Source organism: Chiloscyllium plagiosum, chromosome 10 (genome assembly GCF_004010195.1).
Source record: "Chiloscyllium plagiosum isolate BGI_BamShark_2017 chromosome 10, ASM401019v2, whole genome shotgun sequence".
NCBI classification, from domain to species: Eukaryota; Metazoa; Chordata; class Chondrichthyes; order Orectolobiformes; family Hemiscylliidae; genus Chiloscyllium; species Chiloscyllium plagiosum.
Window position 1 is genome coordinate 29,617,807 of NC_057719.1, and position 11,711 is coordinate 29,629,517.

Here is an 11,711-nt window from a genome sequence, read left to right on the forward strand (position 1 = left end):
GGGATGCACACCGAGACGAACATCAACTGTGCCTGGAGGATCATCAACTCAGTGAAGGACGCTCTCTGGGTGGTCCGAAACCTGTTGATCTTCCAGCTGAAGGAGTTGACCCCGAGTGAGTGTTGCAGACTGGCACATTCCATGGTCCAGGACTACGTGTTGAGGGACACGCTGAAGCTTGGGGCAGCTGCCGCCAAGGCGCGGTGGGGAAAGACCACTGTGTAAAGTCTGCCTGCCTAACTAAGAACAGGGGGCCCATGCAGTCATTTGGGCTCTGCTGACGCCTCAGCTAATTATATGGGCATATGATCAAAAAATATACAGACCTGTATAAAAATGATAAGTTTTGATCTCTGTATGTACATGTTTACAATGTATGGCATGACCAATTGTACAGACCATCAAATTATTTTATGAATAAAGTATATTTTTGAAATAAAAAAAAATCCTGTGCACCGGAAGTTGGGTGGGCTGTCCCAAAAGCTGGAAGGTGGGTAGGGCACCCTGATGCCAGTCGCCCTGAACGCCAGAAGATGGGTACGCTGTTGTCAGCACTGTTGTCCCAAGAAGGGGTAATCTGGATGGGCAGTCCTAGAGGTGGTCAGAAGCTGTGTCAGTGACCAAGAGCCAGAAGACGCATAGGACAGGCCGAGATCCGGAAGGGCTTGTAGGCTGCCCTGAGCAAAGTCGTCCCAGGAAAGGGGATGGGTTGTCCTAGAGGTGGCTGGATGGTGTCTCAAGGCAGTCCACAAGCTGGATGGCACATTGTGGTGGGTGAGAGCCAGATGGTACATAGGGGCAGCCCGAGAGCCGGAAGGCAGGTAGGCCATCCTCCGTGCTGTCACCCCAGGCAGGTAGCAGGGCGGGCTGTCCTAGAGGTTGCCAGAAGGTGAAGGGCAGTTAGGGAAGTCAGAAGGTGATGGGATTGGGGAAACAAGATGGGCTGTCCTAGAAGTGACAGGGCGGAAGGGGCGTAAGGGGCAGGCTGTCTTAGAGTGACCGGAAGATGGGAGGGATGGGTGGATTGCTGGGGGGGGTCTGTATTCTATGCACTATTTTTAATCTAATTGGACTGTCTTGTACGTATTTGTTGCTGTTTTATGATGACTGAAAGTGGGATTTGAGGTTTGTCCTCATTACTCTGAAAACTGGTTGAACAGTAGGGTTTGGGGCCTGGCTTTGCTACTCCTCTCCCTTGTAGATTGCTATTTTTCTGTACACAGCTGTTAATGTTAACTATTTTGTAAACTGTATTGCTTAATAAAAAAAGACAGATTTAGAATCTCCCCAGTTTAGGGGAATGACTCTTTGCTGGCTGGGCCACAGTCAATGTATTGCTGCTGCTGTTTGTATTTTGGTTTTTTTTTGGAGGAAACCTGATTCCTGAACTGGCTGAATTATTAGTTGTTAACCAGTATTCCTTTTTATTGAGGATTGGTTTTTAAACTGCCTGATCTACGGTTAATGTGTTTCTGGTGTAACTCAGTTCTCCATTAGGGAACTGTTGTTTCACTGGCTGGTTACAGCCTGTGTGTTACTCTGTTTTCTCCTCAAAGTAGGAGAAAAATGTTGACTTTTATGGGAGGGTTTAGCCCTTACATTTTGACTTTTTGTTTTTTGTAGTGTTTTCACTTTTTGGTGTTTGGGCTGAGCCCCTGTGAGAAAATGCACCTTTCCAGATGAGCTATTCCTATGGGTAGGCCTGGCCCTTTGGTAGATGAGGTCTCTGTAAAGAATGAACACGTGTGTGCTGGGAGGTGAGCATTTGCTGCGTCCTGGAGTGGGCCAAAAGGTGAGTTAACTGCACCTTTACAATGTACTGTGCTCCTGTGAATGGGCCTGGTTCTCTAGGGATGGACCAGGACTCTATGGAAACTGAACACCTGTGTGCTGTGGGGTTGCATTTGCTGCCTTCAGGAGTGGACTCTGACCTCTATTGTGGACTGTTTTTAGCAACAGACTCTGCAGTTTGGAGTGGACCTAATTTCTGACAATGCACTTTGTATACTGGAGTGGACTCTGTTCCTGGGAATGGACTCTACATTTTGAAGAAAATTGTTTATGGTAATGGACTCTGTACCACAAGAGACTCAGTGTGTTGATAATTGATTGTCTTGTTGTTTGTTGGATTTATTACCTGCACTGTTGTATGTGTCCCTGGGTCTGGCAGGCCTTGCTGTGAGCTGGAAGGCTCATAGGTTGTTCTGAGAGCTGGAGGGTGGGTAGACTGTCCTGAGAACCTGAAGGCATACTTACACTACAGGTGAAAGTGAGGACTGTAGATGCTGGAGATCACAGTCAAGATTGGAGTGGTACTGGAAAGGCACAGCAGGTCCTTGGATGCTGCCTGACCTGCTGTGCTTTTCTAGCACCACTCTAATCTTGATACTTACACTATATAGAATAGAGTGATTCAAGATAGCTACACTCAACTACCTTCTGAAGGGCATTTTAAAAGCTAGTCAGGCCAATGAGGCCCACATGCTATGAAAGAAAAAAAAATTCATACGGTTTAACAATATTTTAATATCCAACCTGAACTTTTTATTAAGTACAAGACAAACTGGAATGAAACCTTGGTTTGAGTAACTTGATGAGGGCAAGGGGGAGGGGAGAAAAGGGTGGCATGGAAAAGTGTGGGGTGGAGAGGGAAAGGCAGACAGGAAAACTATCAAACTGTAAATCTGTGGATTCTATTTACTTTACAATTAAAACATATCTTCTGAAGACTAGTTGGCAGAATTTATCATCATTCTAGAGATGGGGCAGGGTCACATGTTAAACCATAAGGAAAGGCAGTAGTTGGAGTTCTATTGTCTTTCAACTGCCATGCAATCTCACTAGTGGGAGGCAAGCCCCTTCCCTCCATATGGCCAAGTAAGTCACCTAAATGACTAAGTGCCTACTCCTGCCTGCACTCACATTTTACCTGCAATGGTGGCCCACTGCCACAGGGAAACTACCAGTTAACCTTTCAATGGACTCGAGGGCACCTTCCTAGTCATAGCATCATACAGCACGGAAACAGGCCTTTTGGTCCAACTTGTCCATGTTGACCAAACTAAACTAGTCCCATTTGTCTGCATTTGGCCCATACCCCTCTAAAGCTTTGCTATTTACGTAACTGTCCAAATATCTTAAATGTCATAACTTTCCATGCATCTATCACTTCCTCTAGCAGTTCATTCCACATACAAACCATCCACTGTTTGAAAAGGTTGCTCAAGTCCCATTTAAATCTTCCTCCTTTCATCTTAAAAATATACCCTCTAATTTTGAACTCCCCTATCCTATGGAATGATCTTTGCTGTTCACCTTATCTATGCCCCTCATGGTTTTATAAACCCCCTATAAGGTCACCCCTTAACCTCCTACACTCCAGTGTAAATGTCCCAACCTATCCAGCCTCTCATTATAACTCAAACCCTCAGTCTCCGTAACATTATTGTAAATCATTTCTTCACCCTCTAAAATGTAATAATATCCTTCCTATAGCAGGATGTCCAGAACTGTAGACAGTACTCCAAAAGTGACCTCACAAACATCCTGTACAACCATAACATGACATCCCAACTCCTATGCTCAATAATCTGAGCAATGAAGCAATGCCTTCTTTCAGGCACATTTTGGTCCTGAGAGGACCATTCTCATCAGTAATGGGCCTTTTGCTCTCCTCTCCCCATCCCCACTATCTCAGTTCACGCCTGTCTGTCTGATAGGACTCAGTGGTCCCAGATTCTAATTATTGAGTTGAATGGCTGTCATTCCATGACACCCGAATCTTCCAGGTGCAGTTTCCACACTACTCGTTGTGGTGCTGAGTTCTCAGGCCTTCAATTCACTGGCAGCTCTTGGGGTGAGTAATCAATTGGTTCTGTGCCATATTTAAAATGTGATCTTGAGTGCTGCAGAGCACCAAAATGGAGTTGACCCTCTCCTAGTGTTTCTTGGGCTGTTGGCAATAGCCATCACTGGATCAAAATTCTGCCCATGTCTTTAATGTGATATTTTGCAACAATATTTTCCTCTCCGGCCAGCAAAAGTATTTTAAATGTGCTAACCATATTTCATAAATTATATGTACTTTATTGTTTATTTATGTGATTGCTTTGTGACAATTCTCCCATTCATCATAGAACTTTTTGGCTGGTACAGTTGAGAATATTCAAAACTTGAAGCATTTAATAACTTGACTTAAAACAGAATTATGGTATAATTTTAATGTTGACTTACCACAAGAAATATTTAAGCAAGTCATTATAATTATTAGACTTTACCTGATTGCAGATTCTGGCATCTCCAACTTTAAAATTTCTGAAAAGTTTGAATGCCCCAGTCTCTCTGTAACCATATCAGCGGTTAATCTACCACCAAACACATCTTTTGCATTTTCAGATTCTGCTGGTTCCTGCATACAAATGCAAAACTTGAGATTTTAAAGGGCCCCAACATTTTCAGGTAGAAAATTAAAATGTAAAATACACCTGCAAATTACTTTATAATTGTGGTTTATTACAGATCTCAGAGGGACTGAATTGTTCTGGCAACATAAGCTTTTACAATGATGGACAATACGGCTGCAACAGTAGTGAAAATACTGCTGAGGGAATTAATTCCATGATACAGACTCTCAGACTATTAGCTCAGATAATGGACCGCACTTTGTGGCCAAAATTAACCAGGGGATTTGCAGGGAACTAGCGTTAAAACAACAATTCCACCGTAACCACTACCCAAAGGTGGCTGGAGTGGTGGAACAGGCAAACGGCACCCTAAAATACAAGTTGGCAAAGCTAAAACAGGAATCAGGCCTAAGTTGGATGAATGGCCTCCCTCTCGCCCTGTTCCACATGAGGGTTACTGTTCTAGCAAGACCAGCCTGTCTCTTGCTGAGGTTTACGGGAAGCCCATGAGGACTTTATGGGTACCTGGGAGACTCCAACAACCACCCCCACCCCCAGGTACCCATCCCCACCACGAGAGTCTAGATATGAACACTCTAGATATGACAGGAGGTGGGGGCGTACCGGCAGGAGCTAACCAAAACTCTCCAGTTTCCATTCGCAGGGACACCAGGCTTGCAAAGAAAGCGACGATCTGCCTGAAGGAGACTACCCTGCTGCTGAACTGGGGGACTTCATCCTGATAAAGGCCTAGGAACAAAAGAAGGTGGGACCAAGATGGAAAGGACCATTACAGGTGCTGCTAACCACTCCCATGGCTGTGAAAGTACAAGGCCGTCCCTGGTGGATACACAGAACCAACTGCAAAGAGTCAGAGTGGAAGTAGACAACAACTAAGGACAACGATGTTTTCCATACTTGTGACTTTGGGAGAAGGAACCTTGAGAATAGATGGATCTCAAATTGACTGCCTGCAGCAATATTCCTTTTTGCACCTAGCCTAACAGACTGCCCGCTAACAGGGAGAGACACCTGCTGCTGGGTATGTGCCCCCCAATTGGTGGAGGAATCCCTTTGTGGCCCTTACCTTTTTGATGGCACAAACTGGCCGAATCACTACTGTGTCGAAGCTCCTCTGATGACCTTGCTAACACCAATAACGCACAAGAGTCAGCAGGGTATAACCTGACATCATTCAGGGGCTGGTATCACCCTAATTACAACCAATCCCATAGACACCCCCCCCCCCCTCCTTGTAGTTCTCAACAACGCCATGGCCTAAACCATTTGTTTCAGGTGGGAGGCGAAACTCACCAAAGGCACTTATGTGGGAATGAGTGAATGCTCCTCTACCATCCCCTGGGCCAAACCTATTCGAACTTAATAGAACAGAACCTCATGCCACCTCTGGAATAATCCTGCTCCCAGGCTGGGTGGGGGCACTGGTTTATAACGGTACATATTTCATTAGCAGGTTGAAAGATTGGGAGGGATCGTGCTACCTGGGGTATGTTGTACCTCGCATTTGAGTTTTGGGCAACCTGCCCTCATTTGAGTTCCAGAAGGTCCCTCGCCAAGTTCTTCACCTGAGTAGGTATGATCAAAAGGAGGGTGTTCTGTCTGCATTGTATCTTAGAAATAGAACCTAATGGAGCCACACATGTGGATTCCCCTGTAACCCCAGATGGAGGAATTTGCCCTTTCCAGACAAGACTGATAGTCCTGGCCACAACCCTGTTAAAATGCCTCCTGCTCCCATTGTCTTTCTTCCCCTCCATATTAGCATAGGTATGTGAATCTCCCATTTACTAAAAGAAGAACCCTTCTGCCTTAATCTCTTCCCATCAACACATAATCATAAACAATACGATATTCTGTAATCAATTTACATGTTATCGCAGGACATTGACATTCATCAAGCTTTGCAAATTCATAATTATCTACTTTAAACTATGTAATGACAAGCGCCCATGTGACTGATATGCTTTAGTCTAATTCCTATAAAATATACTGTCTCTGTGTTTAAGGTAGAGATTTGCGAAGAAGAGTCACTACAAGTAGACACTTGGCTACTTTAGGGACTCTTTGAATCTCTCACCGGCTGTGCGATAATAAAGTTACTGCTTTTGTACAGAAAACTTGTGTCGTCTGGATTTGTGGAACAAAATAGACATCAACAATACTGGATCAGTTAATTTTAAATCTGAGACTTCTGTTAAGCAAAAGTATGGGACAAAGCAGGTATATGGAGTTAGGCCACAGATCAGCCATGATCTCTCTAAATAGTGGAATGGGCTCAAGGGGCTGAATGTACTACTCATGTTCTGATATTTCTAATTCAAACAGTACCAAAGCCTGAATGACATTAAGTTTGAACAATGGTTTCAGCATGAATACACACAGAAGTTAGAAAACATTTCAGACAGAACAAATTACTGAAGATGCCACAGTGTTAATGGCTTGGATAGAGATGAATTTATGTACAAGAAAACATTCTTATTTGGTATGTGGATGTACCTATGAGAGAAGGAGCAAAACTTGACCTTCTCTTAGGAAGTAAGGTAGGGCAAGTGACAGAGGTGTCAGTGGGGGAGCACTTTGGCACCAGTGAAGATAATTCTATTAAGTTTAAAATAGTTGTGGGAAAGGACCGAGCTGATCTAAAAGTTAAAATTCTAAATTGCAGGTATTAGGCAAGAACTCTCAAAAGTTGAGTGGAGGTGGATAGTTGCAGGTAAAGGGATGGCTGGAAAGTGGGAAGCCTTCAAAAATGTGGTAACAAGAGTCCAGGGGTAGTATATTCCTGTTAGGGTGAAAGGCAAGGTTGGTAGGTGTAGGGAATGCTAGATGACTAGAGAAATTGAGATTCTGGTCAAGGAAAAATCAGGAAGCATATGTCAGGAATAAACATTAGGGATTGAGTGAATTCCTAGAAGAATATACGGGGTGGGGTGGGGTGGGGTGTATACTTTAAGAGGGAAATCAGGATGAAAAAAGGAAACATGAAATAGCTTTGGGAAATAGGGTTAAGTAAAATCCAAAGAGAATTTCCCAAAGGTCCAGATCCATATTTAACAGTTAAAGGGGGAAATGTAGGGGAATGGGTGGGTTGCGCTTTGGCGGGTCGGTGAGGACTTGTTGGGTCGAAGGGCCTGTTTCCACACTGTAAGTAATCTAAAATACAAAAACAACAAAAGAGTAATAAGGGAGAGAATATGGCCCTGAAAGATCAGCAAGGCTGCCTATGTGTGGATCTGAAGGAGGTGAATTAGTTATTAAATGAGTATTTTGTGTCAATGTTTACTGTGGAGAAAGATATGGAAGTTTACACAACTTGGGGAAATAAATAGCAATATTTTGGAAAGTGTCCATATTACAGAGGTGGTGGTGCTGGACATCTTAAAATGTGTAAAGTTGGATAAATCCCCAGGAACTGAGCAGGTGTACTCTAGAACTTTGTGGGAGTCTAGTTTAGATAAATGTGAGATGCTGCCATTTTGGTTAGGCAAATCAGGGCAGGACTTAATTTACTAATAGTAGGATGGTGGGGAGCATTGCTGAACAAATAGACCTCGGATTGCAGATTCATAGTTCCTTGAAAGTGGAGTCACAAGTAGACAGGGTAATGAAGAAGGCATTTGTATGCTTGCCTTCATTGGTCAGTGCATTATATATAGGAGTCGGAATGTCATGTTGTGGCTATACAGGACATTGATTATGCCATTTTTGGAATACTGCATTTGATTCTGATTTCCCTGCTATTGGAAAGATATTGCAAAGCTTGAAAGGGTTCAGAAAAAAAAATTACAAAGACGTTGCCAGGGTTGGAGGGTTTGAGCTAAAGGGAGAGGCTTGATAGGCTGGGGCTCTTTTCCCTGGTGCGTCAGAGGCTGAGAGGTGACCTTGTACATGTTTATAAAATCATGAGGGGCATGGAAAGGGTGAATAAGCAAGGTCTTTTCCCTAGGTTGGGGCAGTCCAGAACTAAAAGGCATAGGTTTAAAGTGAGAGAAGAAAGATAGAAAAGGGATCGATGGGACAACTTTTTCACGCAGATGGTGGTGCATGCATGGAATGAATTGCCAAAGGAACTGGTAGAGGTTGATACAATTATAACATTTGAAAGACAGCTGGTTGGGTTATGAATAAGATGACTTTAGAGGGGTATGGGATAAATTCTGGAAATGGGACTAGATTAATTTAGGGTATCTGGTTGGCAAAGATGAGTTGAATTGAAGGGTTTGTTTTCAAGATGTACATCTCTATGACTTAAGGGCATCATACTGCTCAACCATTGTGTTTGCATCCACTCCTCAAAACTTGGTACCAAGAAGGGGGAGCACTGAATTTGATTGATTACATCAAAAATTCAACCCCTTGTTCAAGGGATCATCATACCAACCTTCAAATATAGGTACAGAAGAGAACTGATCAAGAGAATGATGGATATTAAGGTAATTGTGACAAGTTGTCTGATTAAACTCAATGTGAAAGAGAATTTACAAATAGCCTGGCAGGTATTGTCAGTTAACTGTATCAAAAACTTACGGATATACTCCCAGGTGCTGCATCCAAGATGGAAACTGACAGCAGTGAAAACGGAATGAAGAAGGTATACTAGAAGGTGAGAACCGAATTGTAAAGTGTGATGGACTCAATTCTCACAGTATAAACAATGTCAGGGTTGTAGCTGGAGCTGAATTAGATACTGACAACATGCCTGTTGGAATATTACCACATAAGCAAGTACGAACAAGATGATGACAGAAAATCAAATACTGATAGTGTAACAGATCCAAACCCTTAAAATACCTAGCAAGCTGTGGTGGAGGAGAGGAGGAGGAGGAAGACGAAATTGTCTCTGAAATGGAACCATTATTGTCTTACCAGCTAATTAAAACTCAACAGTTACAAGTATGACAAAACTTCAAAATATCCTAAGCCTAACAAAGGCAGAAATGAATTTCATATGTGAACAATTAAAATTTAGTTATTTCTTCAACACCGGTCCATCCATTCAATTAAGAGTGTGCAATTAAGTACCTTTTAACACAAGAAGTGAAAATGTATTTAAGTTGATAGTGTTCATTTTGCTTGTTTTATTATTCTAGCTAAACGCTTGGCAATTTTGAAAGGATGTTATTATGTGACCTCACCTATGTGACCTGGATCATTAATTAATCTAGATTTAAACAATTTGTTTATTGATTGATTGAAACAGATTTTGGAGCGAAGACGGGTATATGAAGTTAAGTCTCAAATCAATTAATTCTCAAATCAATCATGATCTCTTTGGATGGTGTAATAGGAGCTCAGAGATGTTAATTGGCACATTACCATTCCTATGTTTTTCACATTAGTCAGCACATATGCAAACTTCCAAAACTGTTGTCAATTTCATCAGTGAAATGGGAACAAGTGCAGGCAGTTTTACTGTTAATTATCACTGCAAAATTTAATAAACAGTTTGCACACATACCATTACACAACTCACAGTAAGTAAAATTGAAACACGTTTGATAAATGCTGTAACACATTATTCTCCTAATATGGTATCGTGATCCTTTAAGTCCACAAAGTCTATACATAGAACAGTACAGCACAGTACGGGCCCTTTGGCCCTCGATATTGTGCCAGCCTTTTATCATAATCTAAAATCAGACTAACCTACACACCCTTCATTGTACTACCTTCCATGTGCTGACTAAAGACTTGCTTAAATGTCCCTAATGTATCTGATTCTACTTCACTGCTGGCAGTGCATTCCACACACCCACCACTCTCTGAGTAAAGAACCAACCTCTGATCTCCCCTAAACCTTCCTCCAATTACCTTAAAATCATAACCCCTCATAATAGATAATTCCGCCATGAGAAAAAGTCTCTGGCGATCCACTCTATCCATGCCTCTCATCATCTTGTACACCTTGACCAAGACACCTCTCATCCTTCTTCACTCCAATGAGAAAAGGCCTAACTCTTTCAATCTATCTTCATAAAAAATGCCCTCCAGTCCAGGCAGCATCCTGGTAAATCTCCTCTGCACCCTCTCTACAGCTTCCACATCTTTCCTATAATGAGGCAACCAGAACTGAACACAATATTCCAAGTGTGGTCTAAGCAGGACTCGAGAGCTGCAGCATAACCTCAGAGCTCTTAAATTCAATCCCCCTGCTAATGAAAGCGAACACACCATACACCTTCTTAGCAATCCTATCAACTTGGGTGTTCTAGGGGACTATTCATTGAGAGTCAAGGGCGGCTGCTGTGGTGTTGAGTTTTGGGAAGTCAGTTTTGGGGATGATAGAGCACAGTACAATTGCTTACATGATGGATTGACTATGAACAGCCACCATCCTGGCTCCAGTGGAGTGGGATAGTGCATAACAACATGTGGCTTAACTGAGCAGTTGGCCTAAGACTCAGAGAGTGAGGGCGTGAGATGAAAAGTTCAGTGAAAAAGTTGGGTGGGAATGTAGGATAGGCCAAACCTGAGAGGGTCAAAAGGAAGTGCAAGCAGAAAGCAACATATACGTTTCAGGGGACCTCAACTAGATTGACAGGCTAGGCCTGAAACTCACATCAAGTGCCACTCACGTTGCCCTCCATTTACATCCAAATCCCAAGTGCACATTGAAAATGAAAAATGGCTGCCACCACACTCAGCGTGGCAGAGTCAATAGTTCTTCTCTGTCAATAGTACAATCTCTGAGGGAACAGGCTCTGTTTGAATAATGAGAGGCCCTTCAAGAAAATAATTGTATTCATTAGGCTCTCACAAAGAACAGGTTAAAGACACTATCACAGAATTCTAGATGCAAACTGCATGCATTGATGAACTATGCTGACTAAAATCTTGGCTGGAAGCAATCTTGACCCTGTCATTAAGCATTTCAAGCTAATCCTAGTAATGGCTATAAAGCAGAAGTAATGTCAGGTAACCTGTAATTTTTTTAATCCAAGTTCCATAATTCACAAATATATTCCAAAGTCGTATAGCCTGCACAAGGTCCAGGAGGTCCTTACGTTTTAACATAGAACATAGAACAATACAGCACTGAACAGGCCCTTCGACCCACGATGTTGTGCCGAACATTTGTCCTAGCTTAAGCACCTATCCATGTACCTATCCAATTACCGCTTAAAGGTCGCCAATGATTCTGACTCTGCCACTCCCACAGGCAGCGCATTCCATGCCCCCACCACTCTCTGGGTAAAGAACCTACCCTTGACATCCCCCCTATACCTTCCACCCTTCACCTTAAACTTATGTCCCCTTGTAACACTCTGTTGTACCCAGGGAAAAAGT

At 42.8% G+C, this 11,711-nt stretch overlaps 1 protein-coding gene and 1 long non-coding RNA gene across 5 annotated transcripts in view; one reads left to right on the top strand and one right to left on the bottom strand.

Moving 5' to 3' along the window:
- The window catches only part of LOC122553475, a 10,465-nt gene extending 3,925 nt beyond the window's left edge, over positions 1-6,540 (top strand). For all 4 annotated transcript variants that reach the window (XR_006312729.1, XR_006312731.1, XR_006312730.1 and 1 more), the window contains exons 2-3: positions 1,624-1,792; positions 4,519-6,540. This is a non-coding gene — a long non-coding RNA (uncharacterized LOC122553475). The remainder of the gene's footprint in view (positions 1-1,623; positions 1,793-4,518) is intronic.
- The window catches only part of lrrc9 (leucine rich repeat containing 9), a 235,868-nt gene that overhangs the window by 54,333 nt on the left and 169,824 nt on the right, over positions 1-11,711 (bottom strand). The window contains exon 25 of the mRNA XM_043697264.1: positions 4,278-4,408. Within this exon, the coding sequence (XP_043553199.1) occupies positions 4,278-4,408 (131 nt within the window). The remainder of the gene's footprint in view (positions 1-4,277; positions 4,409-11,711) is intronic.